Source organism: Pleurodeles waltl, chromosome 11 (assembly GCF_031143425.1).
Source record: "Pleurodeles waltl isolate 20211129_DDA chromosome 11, aPleWal1.hap1.20221129, whole genome shotgun sequence".
NCBI classification, from domain to species: domain Eukaryota; kingdom Metazoa; phylum Chordata; class Amphibia; order Caudata; family Salamandridae; genus Pleurodeles; species Pleurodeles waltl.
The window spans coordinates 870,277,602-870,294,760 of record NC_090450.1 but is presented as its reverse complement, the minus strand read 5'-3'; the positions used below and the strand labels follow the sequence as shown (position 1 = coordinate 870,294,760).

The 17,159-nt window shown below is 45.1% G+C and overlaps 1 protein-coding gene across 3 annotated transcripts in view; it reads right to left on the bottom strand.

Annotated features, from left to right (window-relative positions):
• TRPV4 (transient receptor potential cation channel subfamily V member 4) overlaps positions 1-17,159 on the bottom strand; it is a 467,135-nt gene that overhangs the window by 112,800 nt on the left and 337,176 nt on the right. For all 3 annotated transcript variants that reach the window (XM_069214733.1, XM_069214732.1, XM_069214731.1), the window contains exon 7: positions 5,615-5,794. In XM_069214733.1, the coding sequence (XP_069070834.1) occupies positions 5,615-5,794 (180 nt within the window). The remainder of the gene's footprint in view (positions 1-5,614; positions 5,795-17,159) is intronic.

Here is a 17,159-nt window from a genome sequence, read left to right as displayed (position 1 = left end):
CATAGGTAGATTTTCCCAGGACCACGTGAAGGACCATTTGAGTCTGTTAGAGTGTAAAAAAAAGCTAATAAAATTGCATGATTAACTGAAATAAAAATGTGTGTTTAAAAGTGCAAGGCTGAAATGAAAATGAGGCCTACACTGATAATTAACACAGATATTTCGAAAATGAAAATAAATCATTGTCTAATTAAGTGTATTTTATGTTCTACTAACTGAGAGCAATGAAAAATAATAATTACCTGTTCAGAAAATAAATAGTTGAGTTTTATGAAATATTGTACTGTACATTTAACTGCATTTTTAAACAGGTCTGTGTTAAGCTAATTCAGAATGAAATGTGATGCTTGGAAATGCTGATAACAGTGGAAAGTTTCCTCCCCTTTCTGAAACATCATGTGTGATGATCTAATGTCCGAGAGAAATGTTATTGTGCTGTAACATTTATAACATTTTATATAACTTCCAAATAGATTATGTACCACAGAAAATAAAGACTTTCAGTAGTTTTTTGCAGCTCACAAATTTGTTATCTGTGCAACGGGAACTGGCTATGACGGTAGAAGAAGCTGAACCAATGAGAGAGAATAAAGAGAACAAGAATGCAAGGAAGAAACGTTCTTTTAATGTAATTGGTCCTGTCCTAATCACCACATAGCCTGACCAATAGTAGAGTGGCTAGTCATTTTCTGGGGCTTTAATACAGCAATGTTTTAGGTGATGTCAGTTCAGATTTATGCTCCCTTGCTCGAGATTCAGATTTATTCTTTTGCTGAAGAAGATTTATTCTCTCTTGTTCAAGCGCAGACTGTTTCTTTTTTCTAGCTGAAGCACTGAAATAATGTGCTATGTGCCACTTACAGTTCAGATGCATTAAGGCCAAATATTACTGAATTGTTCCCTATATGTCACTGTTCACTGAAGATGACCAGAAGACGCTCGACTGGTTAATATTTTGCTGTCTGCTGAACCCATTAAGGAGAGGTATAACCAACATTTTGTGAATTTGTCTTTCTTGCAGGTTTACATGTTTTTTTCTCTTTTAGAAACCAAACTGCTATTTTTGTTAGCGCCATAGATTTTCCAAATTAGTTTTTGTCTTCTTTTTCTCTTTTTGCATGAATCCCAACAGGCTTAATCTAATTAATGTAACAGTTAGAATGTGACATTCTGAATTTGGCTGCGCACACTAACTGCTTGTGAATAATACATTTGTGTTAACTCAATGCATTCAATCTCAACTGTGCATTTGATATTATTTTTATTCTGTATGGTGATTCTTGAGTGCCTACTAATTCATAGTCAGTCAAAGATGAGATTGTTTAGAAGGTTTGGTCAACCTGTGTTATTCATGTATCTTTATAAACTGGTTTTGCGCTTGATTTACGTGATCTTAGCGTTATTAATCTGAAGGGCAATTAATATTTGAACTTTACTAAACTGGTGTGGTGATTCATGGCCAAATAGGTCACGGTGTCTTTAAATGACTGACTCTAATGTTGATTAATGATTAAATTGTTTGGTTTTGTTTACCGTTGACTTGGTTTTATTCAGAGCCAAACACTCACACTTATCTGAGTCTAAAGGTTCATTCAACCTCATGAGGGTAGATGGTTGTCTACCCTTACGTGTCCCCTTATAAATGAAATATCTAAACAAGTATGAGGTAGAATGTGCCAACAGGTCCCCTTTCATGGGCATCCGGTTTTGTCCACCAGATTTGCTATGAAATCTTAGCTGGTTGTCGACTACACCTGGTTAGATATTAATTAATATTCAAACATCGACATTGATAAAGATTTACATCTACCACGTTTATCATCATCCATCTGGGAGGACTTATGGGGCTTGAGATTGTGACTTTTTATGCCTTTCTTTTAAGACTACCAAATATTAATTATCAGCATGACATGGGTTTCGTTCTTTGTTGTTACTGTGTTTTTCTTCTGGTTCTAAATTCTATCATCTCTTTTATTCTTTGTCAATCCTGCATATATTTATCATGCTGTTTCATTTATTTGTTGCAAATAGCTTTGAAAAAGTCATATGATTCACTCAAAGTTATTATTTCAGGCACTGGAGACCATTCACAAGATGAAGTATATCCTAATGCTTACAATAAAGATAAAATTAACAGAAACGTGGTCAATTTAAATACCTACAGAGGTTAAGACTTTAATAGTTAGAACAATAGTTTGTTTGTTTTTAAAAGAGAAGCTGATCCCTTTAACAATATAAAAATACCCAGATTGGCCTACTCAAAAAACAGACATCAGGAAAAAATAATTTTCTTCCCAAGTAACACATCCTGTTTAGATTATGGCTCAATCAAGAGTAAATTAAGAAAATGTACCTTAAGCAGAAGTCATAGAAGGTATGGTGGCTGTGTGCTGGATGTTCATTTGAGCAGGCAGGGCCCGGCTAAGCATAGCTGCGCTCATGGGGAACATGTGAACTGGTGATGAACTCTGCTTTTATTTGAGTGGACATGGCCCCTATAGCAACTGTAAGGGACACAGAGTATATTCCAATGGAAAATGGAATGCTTACAATCTTTCTTGCATAAAGCATCAAGTCCCCAGCAGCCCTGTTTAAAACTAAACTTCTCGATCTAGTCAATGTAATATCTCACTGCACAACTCATGCATATTTTGAAATGTTTCCGCAGCACTAAACGTTTGGGCAATTCTGCATAACATTTTGACTGTTGTAGAGTTGCTGTGGATGGCTTTAAATATCAAAGTAAGTAATTTAGGGTCCAATATTTCACTGCCATCTACTCAGCTTGGTGTTGACAGGAATAGGTGGAAATATCTTTGTGGAAGATAGCGACGGTTGATGAAGCTAAACTGATTATCTTATCTAACAGGGATAACAGGTTCAATAAATAGTTAATGGCGCTGGTTATGCAGTGAGGTTTAGATTCAAACGAGGACATAGGTCTTGGAATCTGGAGGGTTTAACCACACCAAGAACAGATGTGAAGCTTTTTAGGGCTAGTGTGCAGGCAAAGATTTTAGTCTGTAGATAATCTGAGTTATACAAGGTAAGATTGATAACCACGAGGGAGAAAGTACAGAGAGGTTTGTGAGAGTCAAAGAGAGTGCAATGAGAAGAGACACATTAGTCTAGAGATGGGACAGAATGTAGGGCCCTTGATTCAAATATGTTGTATGGAAATCAATGTGTCTATGTGGTCAGAATTTATGAAAAGTCCAATTTGATGGAGAATTAAGGGGCTCTATTCTAGTAATGGATGTCGCTGAGAAGGTCCAGCCAGACAACACTGCAAGAAAACGCTGGTACTCACCGGACTGAAGATACTCTATCAGAATCAAGACAAAATCTTGTCAAATAGTTACAAAGAATGGTGAATGCAACAGTAATCCTAGTTTACGACATCATCTTCAACATCGAATAACATGGGTATTTTTTTAGGAAAACCATCTCATTGCTCTATGTTAAACACTGTGCCATTACAGTATGTATCTATGCAGGCATGTGGTATATAAAGCGCACGCCTAGCTACAAAGAAAGCACTTTGAAAGAGAAGGGACTTTACAGTCATTGCAGTGGGAGGGTGCAAGGAAGAGAGGATTCAGTGCTGTATGGGTGGGGATGTAGATAAAGAAGACAAAAGGAGAGGAGAATGCCATGAGAAAGGGAGGATGGGCTTACCCCTGGAGGGAGTGGTACTGAACTGGAGGGTTACAATATAAAGAGGAGTGATTTAAATAACTGTCATCTAAGCATCTGCAAAAGTCTGTATCCAATTATTTGCATGGAAAGAAAGTTCTATTTGAGCAGAGCCTGGCACTGTAGTTCTCCACATTATAAGGTAAAGCAAATTAAAGAGCTCCACCACAGGCCACAATTAGAAGCCATCATGGGTACCTGCTGGTTTGCCCTTTGCAATCCCATATGGCGCCCTTACAATCTCTGGTTCAGAGGCTGCACGTTTAGGGTTAGGAATAGAAAGTGAGCAGAGGACTTCAAAACAAATGATCTCTTTCAGTACTTCCAAATCATTCTCTCTCAATACTCCACAAGCAAGTGGTGGTCTTGAGTTGGTTAAGGCAGAAGCAAGCACATTCCCGCTTCAGAAAAACTTGGGTAAGAACAAAGGGTAGGAGCTTTGCTTCCTTTGCCCACATTAGCAGTGTACAGGTGAGAGGAATAGTGGGTGCCCAGAATTCTTGCCTGCCACATGGAAGGTAAGGTAGGCTTTCCATACTGTTGTATGTTGTTATTGTCCACCAGCTGTGCCCGGGGAAAGAGGAGTGCTATGCTGGAGGGTTGATCTTACCTCCTGGCACAGAGGCAACCCTGCTCTCCTTCCCACTCTGCGCTCTGCACAGACTTCCACACTTTCTTCCAGGCTCACTGCTTGGTGTAAACCTTGAAGAGAACCACCATTGGCCACTTCTATTATCTCAAGCTCCATAATGGGTGTAAAATGCTGGGAAATAGATAATGTGCACATTCTGTTCGTTGCAGACTACAACTGAGCTTCAAGCAATTAAAGCTTCCAGTATTCCCCAAGCTGGAAATACTCTCGCAGTTGGTTTGTGGCAGCGAGGGCCATTGTTCATTAGTCCATTTGAAAAAAGCTGGTGCTAAACAGCAGAGGCTGCATGTCATCAATCCACAGGCTAGGATCTCTGCTGATCAGGACAACATATTCCCAAGGAGGGATGTGGCAGATAGATGAGCTTCAATGAGGCAGACGTCACGGATGTCTGACCCAGACGTTTGGTTTTCATTTTCAATCAATAGCGCCAGTGTGGATGAACCTGCACACTTTGCCAACCAAGAGTATTTCAGGGTGCATGTATATGCCAACACCAGTCATCCTTATCCTAGGCCACATCCATGGATGATTGCGGACGTCACCTAGTCAACTCTAATTACCACTATAAGGAGCACAAGGCTAAGCATTAGTCGACATGCTGTGGCTAGAGTAAGAGATGCTCCCCAACTGATTACACACGGGTATGTCATGACAAAGTCTCAGACTGCTAGAAATCAAATGAGATGAGGTGCAATACGACTCACAAGGCATCGTGTAACCGGACACTCCACAGAGGTCAGAAGCCAACTGACCAATAACCTAATCTGGGAAATGCCTAGAATGCAGCTTCATTTAAAGGCTTTGGGGTTGCTCCCCAACTGATGTAAAACAACATTTCTTAAGCTAAAATGTGTTCTTAAAGTTATGTTTTGCAGGACTCCTCTCATGCTCCATCTCCTTCTTTCAAGGCACGAGGTAAACAGATGCTGGCCACTCACTGGAATCTCCTCACAGCCCCCACTGGCATGTGCAGAGCTGCTCGAGGCACATGCTTCAAGGTGGCCGGTCACATCCTGTCAGATTGGCCGAGGCTTCCCAGTACATCGGTGGCTAATGCCCCCCTGATTTTCTCAGAATCGTATTAGCGAACAGAAAAATGCCAGCGTTGCAGCGCTTCAGTGCGGTGATCTATTCTCAGTCTATGGTTATTGGTGGGCACTATACAAATACATCATTCATACTGAGCACGTTTCCACTCCAACGTAAATTTCTGTTGACACAAATCAAACATGAGATTAAACTAGAACCCATCCGCACCCTTACCTCTATCTTGCTGTTGTACACCAAAATCTCCAGTACAGACACTTCCTCTCCACAGGTGTCCAATGATGAGAGGTCATACAGAGAAGAGTAGACTGGCCCATAGGCCCAATCACGAAACTTTCGCGACAAATGTCGCGCATCCTCGTCCTTTATCTCCCGACGTATGATGTGCTGAAATACCTGTATCAAAAAGAAAACCATGTCAGGTGATTAGGCATGCGGCTTACACAGTACACACTAGGATAAGAAAGTTTAAGCTCTACTAGAGAGGTGGGTTACTAGCTGGACCACTTGAGAAGTGGAGGAGGAGGGAATGTGGCTTTGTGAGTTAGGATATGCTGAGCTGTTGCAGGCGCAGACTGCCATAACCAGTGCAGAGTGACATTCCTCTCTAGTGCTGGAGGAAGGTTTCTGTAGACAGCAAAACCATGTTTCATCACGAAGAGGGTCCGTGTGATCCAGTGTTATGTAAAAGTCATTTAACAGGTGACTCAGTATGGAAATTAAAAACTGGCATTTTGAAAAATACTTGCATAATATAATACATGATCCACCCTATTGTTATTTGGTTTATCCGCTTGCCAGCACTGACCAATGATTGATTTTGTTACTTATTTGTATGGAGCACAGATGCCAATTGGCACGCTCGGTTCGAACCTCCTTTTCATAAGATGAACGGTGCTTTCCAAGAACACTTAATGCACTTTTATTTAGCATGTCGTCCAATTAAGATGCTGGCTAGCTTCCAGCAGACGAGGGAGACTGCCCGATGTGCTGATGCCTCTAAAAGGCTAGGAAAGCTCGAGCAAACTAAGCCACCTTTTAAGTTCAGCCGATGTGTGGTTCAGTCTCCGATCGCTTTACCTGCACACTGGACGAACTGGAATATCAAAAAGATAAAATTGAACTTGAGGCAAGTCCACGTCTGAAACTGGACCACAAAAAATATAAACTTACAACAGCCTAAATCGAAAAAGCATACACATGAACAGACAGTTCAAGGTGTGACATGGTGGACGCACTAGGTACAAGATGAAACACAAAGGTTGGTAATTGTTTAGTTGTGTGATGTGTTTGTTGCTCTTGGGGAATGGTAGGTGCGGAGGACGGGCAAGCTCACAAGAGGATTACATCTATTCACGCATACAAGGAGATAGTGTAGTTCACCTGAGCTAGGCCAAGATGTTTCTCAAATACTCCAAGAAAGGGGACCTTTTTTTTTTGTAGATTTCACCTCAATGCTACTACTTAGCGGCGGCCTGAGATGGGTTTATTGATATTAGTTTTTCAAAACGACTTTTTGTACATCTTCATGGTACAAACCCCTATCTTGCTGCATGCTACTCACAGCTCCAGCTCCCTCCCACAGTCCACCCCTTTAAGGCGCACACACATTTACACCACCAAAGATGGCAGAAATTCAGAATGCATGAACACTGGGAGGAATACAGATTGGCAGTCAGTACTCTTACAATTGTTCTACATATTGACAAAGACTTCTACTTTAATCCCCTCCTAATTAAGTCATGTACAATGTTTAGCCACTACCCAGTCCTCCTTTAGCACCTTTGGCTTTGCCTTTTTTCTTAAAAGGAATCTATTAACAGGGATGAAGTTGCCTCTTTACTTCCCGCTGCAACCACACACTCATTTACAAGCCATCACCGATAATGTTCAACTTCACATCTTACACCTCTCTCCTGCAGAACTCCTACTCATATTCAAGTCAGCAACCCTTTCCTTTCACCGGTCAGGTGCATTCAGTTCCGAAATTATGAATCATCTGGGACAGGTCTCCAATGTTACTCAACTGTCGGACCTCATCATTCAATCACTCTCTTCTATCCCAATCCCACCCACAATATTTCCAAATCTGCTCTTTAGACCTACAAATGCCTTAAACCTACTCCATTATGGTTACCAGACACTTTACTTCACAGAAACCAAACACACATAACACATGTACCTCAACTTTTTCACTTCTGCCCACCAGAGTCATGTATGCTACATTTAAATTCTCCTGAGCTCTGCTGCTTTTAACATGGTCGACCATCCTGAATCAGTTACAACATCTGTGTCATTTCGGGAATGGATCTGCACTGGGCTGGTTCTCACCTTATCTCTCCAACCCATCCTTCCCAATCCCAAACGTCCTCTTTTTCAACACCCACCTTCTATATCAGGGGTGTACCAGAAGGTCCAGTCAGTCTTGGGGCCTCATCTTCCCCTACAATCCACCTCCCATGGCAAAATGATATCTTCATTTTTACCACCCTTATGTAGACTGGAATGCCACCGTGATCAATTAGCGGTGGCTGAGTTTAATTTAAGCATTCCACCTACCATCATTTTGTCTTCTCAGTGAAGCATCCTAAGTGTAATGGGTGTGGCCAGGCCTTGGTCCAGTGCTCACTGTGCCATTTAACTCAATTTGTAGGTCGCTGATGGGGTCCAACAAGGCTGAAGCCCACTTGGGGCATAGAAAAGCTGCAAGGATCACTATACCTAACCTGATGGTCTACCCTTGACCTTCCCCCATGATTGTATTTTGCCAGCGGGGCATGCCTCCTGTTTAGCACTCTTGTTCTTGAGCTATGCTTGCACTCTACAAATAAAAATACATTCATCCATCTCCCCAGATAATATTTTTAACTTTGTTGTTCACAATTTCTTTAACCACCCCAGACAAGCAGACAGCTCAGAATCACCAAGCTGACTGATTGTCTGCTAATCCCTGAACTGTCTTTGGTCTTTGAAGTGATCCATGGTGCTACCCGACGTACTGCTCACGAACATTAGCTAGATACACTCCTGTCGGCAATCTACAATCCTCAAATGTGAACCTCCTTGTGAAGCAAAGAACAGTCCACTCTTTTGCGACCCTTTCACTGGCACTCACCCCCTGTGAGCCTCCATACCATCATTTAAAATGCTCCTAAAAACCCAGCCTTCTGTAGGTCGAACACCAAAATCAATTGTGAGCACACCCGCATGTAGCACCTATAACCTAACCCTCTTTATACCTCTATCCACCCGTGTGATAAACAAAATAACTCCACAGAATTTAATTGAGATAATGTGAGTTAAAAACAAATACAAAGTGTTTAATCTCCATTTAGATTACAGGGTTCACCCTTTTAAATGCCAGACTTCACTTGCTTATTTGAATTGAGAGTTTGAAGAGTATACAAAACGGGTTACTATCTCACTTTAAATCACAGCCCACTGCTCATACTAGCCTGACATACAGGCTCAAATAACATGCCATGCATAACATGCATCGCAATACTACTGATTCAGCGGTAAATATGTGCTTTTTGAAGTACAAAACACAGCTTTACTTTGGTCTTTCACAACAAATGTCTCCCACTTCAATGCAATTTAATGGTGAAATGACATTCCCTGATGTTTTCCAAAATATACCTCTTTCTGGGTCCAAATATTGTCACAGAAGCAAAATATGTATGTATCTGAAAGGATTATGTCTCACGCATCACACTTTACTGTCTCACCTTTACCACTCTACCAAGCCTTCCAAGCTGAAAATGTTCTGTTGTTCCACATGTTTTTACAAGGCTTCTCAAATGGTTGGTGCACGTAGCCAGCGTTCACACAGGATGGGGGCTTCTCCTTGAGCTCCTGTGAGCCCTCCACAAGACGCAATCGCAAGCTGGGCCGAACAAGTCTATCAGCACTACAAGTTGTAGAGAGCCATCCGGACTCTCCCATACATTGTATCCTGTTCCGCGCATCCGGGCGGAGCGCGGCACAGAGGCTATAAAATAAAGACCGGGCTGCGCTGATGCAGTTTTCCCCAGTACCCTCAACCACTGTGTGTGTGTCCCGTTATTCCTAGAAGCCGGCCCACTACATTGGCGACGAGTGGGCCTATGAACACCCGCGCTGCGCATCGTCAAGCACTAGTGAATGGTGTCGTGCGGAAGGGGCAAGGAGACGACATCCATCTGGAGCCACACTGAATGAACCTGCGGCGGACCCACACTCCCCCGGTCTGCGCCAGCCGAGGGACAGGAAGAAGCCTGCCTCGCGTCTCCACCGGAAGAAGCGCGCCTCGTGTCTCCATCGGTGAGAGCTGCCGCGCGCTCGCAGCTGCCTCCTCACCTGAGCCGTCAGTGCTGCTCGGCGTCTCGTGGTTTCCCCAGGTGTGGCCTGGAGGAACGAAGAGGCCGTCCTGCCTCCGGCGGTGAGCCCAGCCCTGCGCTCCCGTCAGAGGCGTGTCAACACCACGTGGGGGAGGGGTGCGTGCTGAGAGACTCGCGCACACCCTGTTGCCAAGCAACGGCAACAAAAGGCCTAGATCGGGTTCCCTGGAGGAGGGAGCGTGCAGAGCAGAGCTGAAGGCGCAAGTGCCCAGTGTAATTAAAAGATATACCCTCGGGGAGCTCCCAGAGAGAGAAAGAAAAAAAAAGAGAAGAAAACGCATATATAAGGACATAAATAGTCAGAAAAGTATACATACACACAACAAGAACACTGAAAAACACAAAAACAAAGAGAAGGAGAAAAATAATAAACCTATATCCTAGCAGCAAGGAAAAAAAAAGTGAACACACAAGGGGTGACAAAATGAGTGCACCACTGCAAGAAAATCCCCAGCTGCCTTCAGAACTGAACACCAGTGCTCACTCCTCAATTACTGCACTGCCTTCGTTCAGCCACCTGATTGACCCGGCCACAGCAGTGCCAAGATGGCGCCTATGGTTAAATCGACTAGATAACTACTTCTGCGCCACAAGAGAAACAGATGGAGCGGTGCGCAGGTCCCTCATGTTGCTGATAGGCGGAGACGAGCTACAAGAATTATTTGATTCACTCCCAGACACAGGCGACAAATCAGACTTTGATGCGGCAGTTGCAGCCCTGAACAAACACTTTGATCCCCAACTGAATCCAGACTATGAACGCTTCAAACTTCGCCAGGCACAACAAACGGATGTCGAGTCAGTGGACATGTTTTACGCACGACCGAGAAAGCTAGCAATCTCATGCGTAGGACTCAGTCAGCAAGAGGAGATTAGAGCCCAGATTATTCAGGGATGCCGGTCCAATGCTCTGAGAAAACTCATCCTACGCCAGCAAGGCATCTCCCTCGACTAAATCCTGGTCCTGGCACGCTCACACGAACTATCAGCGGTCCGGGCGGATGCCATGGCGGCGGTGAGAGGACAATCGTTGGCAGCTGCTTCTACCACACATCCAGTCCAGGTGAAAGAAGAGCAGATAGATGCCATTGAAACCTGTCAATCACCAGGATGCAGACCAAACTCTCTTAGACCCAGTGAACGCACCTGCGGAAGCTGCGGGTATGAACACAAACTAACGACGGGGTGCCCGGTGAAAGGGAAAACATGTAACCGGTGTGGCAAAAATAATCATTTTTGCAAAAGTGTGCAAGTCAGGAAGAAACAGGCAAGGAGACCAAAAGGGAAAGGACGCCAAGGTCAGGAGCGTAATCAAAGAAAATGACGACTCTAGAGAAAACACAGCTCCAGGAATGCCCATCTTTGAAGAAGATGAGGATGAAGACATCTTTGTAATCTCATTCACCGGCGGGAGACAACAGAAGAAGCGACCGCCCCCCATGAGCAACATACAGGTCAACGGCACATCAGCAACAGTACTCACACACGGGGGCGTCAGTCAACGTAATGGATGACACCCTGTTCCAACAGTTAACCCCTACACCATCTCTTACCCCAACCACCACCAAAATACACAACTATGGGGGTCGAGAGCCGCTTCCTCTGAACGGCACGGTGGAGGTGTCAGTAACCAGTGGAAAATTCTCGACACAAGCAAAATGTTATGTGGTAACTGGAGACCGAGGCACTCTGTTGGGGTATCACACGCCAAGTATACGACTCCCATGTTGAACATCTCATTAGTGAGTTTCCGCAGCTCTTCGAAGGGTTGGGACGGCTAAAAGGGAAACGCATCAAACTCCACATAGACCCAGGTGTCACTCCAGTCGCCCTAAGACACCGCTGTGTACCGTTCCACCTACGACCAATGGTGGAAAAAGAACTGCAGTTGCTCGAAGACAAGGAAGTAATAGAAAAGGTAGATGGGTCAACACCGTGGATTTCGCCTTTGGTGATAGCGCCGAAACCAATTCGCCTCTGTGTCGACATGTGCATACCCAACAAAGCCATCCGAAGAGAGAGACATATAACACCTACGATGGATGACATCATAGCAGACCTGAATGGGGCGCAATGGTTCTCGAAACTGGATCTTAATGCTGGTTATCATCAGCTGGAACTGGACCCTGATAGCAGAAACATCACCACTTTCTCAACACATGTGGGGCTCCGGCGGTATAAGAGACTGAGCTTCGGGGTATCTTCGGCAGCTGAAGTGTTCCAGAACGCCATCAGAGAGACTTTGTCAGGGCTGCCGGGGATGATCAACTTGAGTGATGACATCCTCATACACTCCAGGACTAGAGACGAACATCATCGCCATCTGAGGGCCACACTGCAGAGACTAGCGGATGCGGGGCTGACACTCCACACGAAAAAATGTGCATTTTATCAAACATCGGTGGAGTTCATTGGTTATGTTTTCTCGAAGGATGGTCTAGAGGTGGACCCACGCAAAGCTGATGCCATTCGTCAAGCCCCGATTCCCAAAAACCCCACTGAAGTAAGAAGTTTCTTGGGCATGGCGACATATTGCGGAAGGTTCATTCCGCAGCTTGCCACAATGGCGGAACCCCTCCGACAGCTCACCAAAGGAGCGTACCGCTGGGAGTGGAGCCCGGCCGCAGACAAGGCATTTGCGGACATCAAAGCAGCGCTACTGGATAAGTCAACCATGGCCTACTTCAACCCTCACCAATGGACGGAGGTGGTGGTAGATGCCAGCCCAGTGGGTCTTGGTGCCATTCTTCTCCAGGAGCAAAACCATCAGGAGTGGGTTCCGGTTATGTACGCCAGCAGGGCACTATCTACGCCCAGATTGAGCGGGAGGCCTGAGCGATCCGATGGGCATGCAAACACTTTCACTTGTATATCTATGGGCAAGAATTTCAAGTGGTGACTGATCATAAGCCTTTAGTGTCACTGTTCGCCGGAAGCCCGCGTCTGGCGCCTCCCCGAATAGAACGTTGGACCGTCTTGCTTCAACCCTACCGGTTCACAGTTGTCTATCGACCGGAGGGTGGGGGGCAACAACCCAGCTGATTACTTATCTCATCACCCATCCCCGATAACAACAGATGAATACCAAGAGCAAGATGAGGAGAGCACCGAAGTGTTCGTCAGCATGGTCGTACAAACAGCATGTCCCAAGGCCCTTGTTGTAGCAGACATTGTGAATGCCACCAAGGCGGATGTGGTACTGAACCAGGTCAAGGAAGCATTAGATCACAGGAAATGGAAGCACTTCCTAGAAAAGACGAAAGTGTCCAACCATGAAAACAAGATGGGGATGCAGGGGATGTGGAGGGTGCAAGATGAGCTGTCCACGGATAGTCAAGGACTGATTCTTCGGGGAAGGAGAATTGTACTGCCTCAGAGCTTGTGGGCTTGAGTGGTGGAGCTAGCACACCAGGGTCATCAAGGTAATGCAAAAACCAAGGCGAGGCTGCGCGCCAAGGTGTGGTTCCCCGGCATGGACAGCCGGGTTGACGAATTGGTGGGGAAGTGTCATTCATGCGTCATCCCATCTGGAGAACCACCCAGCTGCCCCATCATCACCGAACCTGCCAGTCAGAAGCCATGGGCGAAAGTGAGCATGGATTTCTGAAGTTTCCCAGATGGGCGGCTGACAGTCATCCTTATGGACTCATGTACTAAGTTTCCTGTTGTTGAGGTCATATCATCTACTTCATTTGAGAATGTACAACCAGTACTTCAAAAGACATTTGCAATGTTTGGGCTCCCTGACGAGATCAGGACAGACAAGGGGCCCCCGTTTCATGGACAAAAGTTTCGATCCTACCTGGATGGGTTGGCCATACGTCATCGCAAGATCATGCCATACTGGCCTCAGGCAAATGGTGACATTGAAAGATTTATGCGAACTCTGAACCGAGCCCTCAGGATAGGTGTGGAACAAAGAGAAGATGGGGAACAATGGCTAAAGCAGTTCCTGAGCGCTTATCGCCAGACACCACATAGTACCACCGGGTGTGCACCCGCAGCGTTGATGTTCAAAGCCCCACCACAAGATTGCATTATGGCTGGTCCTCACTGGGTGTCACCAGAACTAGATGTAGAAGCCACCCAGCGACGCTGAGAACTCACTAATCAGAAGGCCAATGAAAAACAGCTAAGTAGACATAGGGACTTTCAGGAAGGTGATAGGGTGGTAGTGAAGAGTCGTCGGGCAGTAGGAAAGTTCCAAACACCATTTGAGCCTGAAGCATGGCAGGTCATCAGCATTCAAGGCGCTATGATAACAGCAGCCTAAGGCAGGCACAGGGTTACCAGGAACGCGTCACCCTTCAGGAAAGCGGGAGTCTCGGCCCCTTCTGAAGAGGAAGGAGAGATAGACGAAGCGACGGGTGTGTCTAAGAGCGGCGATGAAGGGACAGGGAGTGCTCCGGTAGCGGTGCCCTGTGCGCGTGACCCGCCGTCTGGAGACACCAGCCATGAAGGATTGCTCACCCGAAGTGGAAAGTATCATCTGCGTCCCAACCCAGCGCCAAAAGTCAGCTAAAGGACTTTGTCTGTAATCTAGATCAGTCATGAACTATATCTCAACATCACTACCTATCTGCTGGACCCCTGTGGCGTCACGAGTCAGCGACCAGAGAATTACTCCAGGGACCTGGAGTGACCAGTTGACTACTGTGAGCAAGCCGGGTGCGCGCCACTCTGGTGCTCATGTGAACACTGATATTCTTCTGTTCTCTGTTCGTTCTTCTTCTACTCTCTATGCTTCCGTTCTCTTTTATTTTCGTTTCGGTCTCAACCAATCCGGTATTGGATACTCTCAGTTTGTTACGTTTTATTTTATGTAATCCCTTGCTTTTCTGTGTGAAGTAAAACATAGGAGGGATGTAGAGAGCCATCCGGACTCTCCCATACATTGTATCCTATTCCACACGTCCGGGCGGAGCGCAGAACAGAGGCTATAAAATATAGACGGGGCAGCGCTGACGCAGTTTTCCACAGTACCCTCAACCACTGTGTGTGTGTCCCGTTATTCCTAGAAGCCGGCCCACTACACAAGTTACGGTCGATCGGGAAAGCCACTTTTTACCCGAGAACACACACCACCTCGGCATCCAAGATGGCAGCGCACTGAAAACGCTCAGAGCTCCCAGACGGATCGGAGCTGAATTTTCAGCCGCACTGCCACCAATGAATTACCCTGCATCATAAAGGAATCATACAACCCACAAAAAAAAAAAAACAGGTACACTGTTAATTCTGTGTGCACTCCTGAAAGCACGTGCGCTTCGAAGAATGAATGTTTATGGAGCCTGCTCTGTTTTTCCACACAATGACTGTTATGATGGGTCTGAGAAATGATATAGCTGATGAAGGCAAGGCTAGCCCTCCCTCAATTCCAGCAATGTTCCTCAACGCGGAATGGTAGCCATTTATGCCCACCCTTCTCAAAGTGCCAAACATACTGCGTTGTTCGTGGTCATCCAACCCCATATGTGACCCTGCAGGCCTCACGTCTTATGAGTACTTGGTGATTTACCACTCTTATCAAGATTACCCGGAGCACCCAGAGTTCCTTAATCCGATGCTAGGGTCTTGCCTGTGCTTCTCTACAAATCTAGAGAGGGCTCCCTAATTCTTTATAGAATACAGTCAACCTAACAGGACGTCCAAGTCTCTACAACTAAGACCCAAGGTGTCGCTGCCTCTCACCTTCTAATATTGGTCTACAAGAAGGTCAGACTATGTAACATCACATAATCACGCAGCACTAACTTGTGACTATCTGTGTTTATTTGTGACTGTCGGAAATTTCTATAATGTGAACCAGCACCCATCTGCACTGTTGGTTTGGCCTCCCTTTTCCGCCGACCTTACTCATCAAACTCACGGCAAAATGGCAGAACAGAGGGAAAGCAAACAACCCATAGACAGAGAAACCAAAACTACTCTTAAGAGATCGAAACACAAAGCACTGGTCCCAGACTCTCTTGTCAAGGAAAAACAAGAAAATCAGTCCACCCTTGAAATGATCCTTAAACAGCTTAATGACGTTCATGATATAGTGCAACGCACCAAGACCAACATGTTACAAACAGAGGTCTCAGCTATCAGACAAGGTCTCAAGGACCTGCGTTTGAGGGTTACAAATGCCGAAAACCGGATAAGCTTGGCTGAAGATCGCCTACTAACACAAGACAAAACTCTCCTCAAAACAATGTCAGTCAAACTCTCAAGCGCGAACTACAGAATTGGAGGGTCACAACAGGACAGAGAGTCTGAGAATTTTTTGGACTACCAGAAGGAATAGAGGATAAATCACCCTCCAAGAGTGGCTTTCCTCGAATCCTGGATTCCGTCAACCCTGGGCATCAACTTTGTTAAGGGCTTCGAAATCGATTCGAAAGCGCAAGGGTCGAAAACTCACAAACCCAAACACTTGACACGAGCGCTAATTTTTCGACCCTTGCGCTTTCAACATTCTGAACTAGCCATTAACCACATGAAGAAGATGAAATCCCTCATTTGGCAGGGAGCAAGGATTAGGATAACCCAGAACTATGCCAGACATACAGTCATAAGAAGGAAGGGCTGCCTGGCCCTAAAACGCTCCCTGCTAGACAGAGCAATTCAGCACTCTTCCATTGGCCAAGCCAAATTCAAGATAATTCATCAAGGAAATACGCATGTTTTTTCAGAGCCCTCGGACCTACGCGTATTCTTGGACAGCACAAATAATACCCAGATGGATGATTCTTCAAATACCCATACTTGAATGATGATCTTTTATCAATACTCACAGATGCCATTATCCTTACTAGTCTTTATGATGTGACACAACCCCAAGCTTACCTTACTTTTTACTGACAGACTATATTACTTTTATCTCTACTGTTTGTGTCAGATTAGGTTCTTAAGGGGCTCTTGGTGTATTGTAATGCCCTTAATATCTTGTTAAACACTATCACATATGTATATTGTTAACACTATCACACATGTATGTTATTGACCTGTATAATGACCTCCCCGCTCACCCACACACACTGAGCACCTTTAGCGCCTTGATCACTGAGTACATTGGTGGGCACAGACAGGGGCAGTTCGGAACGGTAATTGAGAAAACATGCACAAAGATGTGTGTTTACCTGCATGTGCGGGTACAGCTGGACCTCTGTTAATGCTTGTCTGTATGAGCAGGTATGTATACATGCATCCATATACGGGCCTACCTTATAAATGCCTGTTGACTTCTCCAATCACCCCTAACCCCTCCCTTGTGTCTTGTCTCAAAATTTTAGGCTCACCCCGCCCCCTTTTATAAATTCATTCACCACCACATACACGGGGACGCATACAACTCCTTGTGAACTTGGGGAGTGTGAGCAAACATAAAGAAATACTTA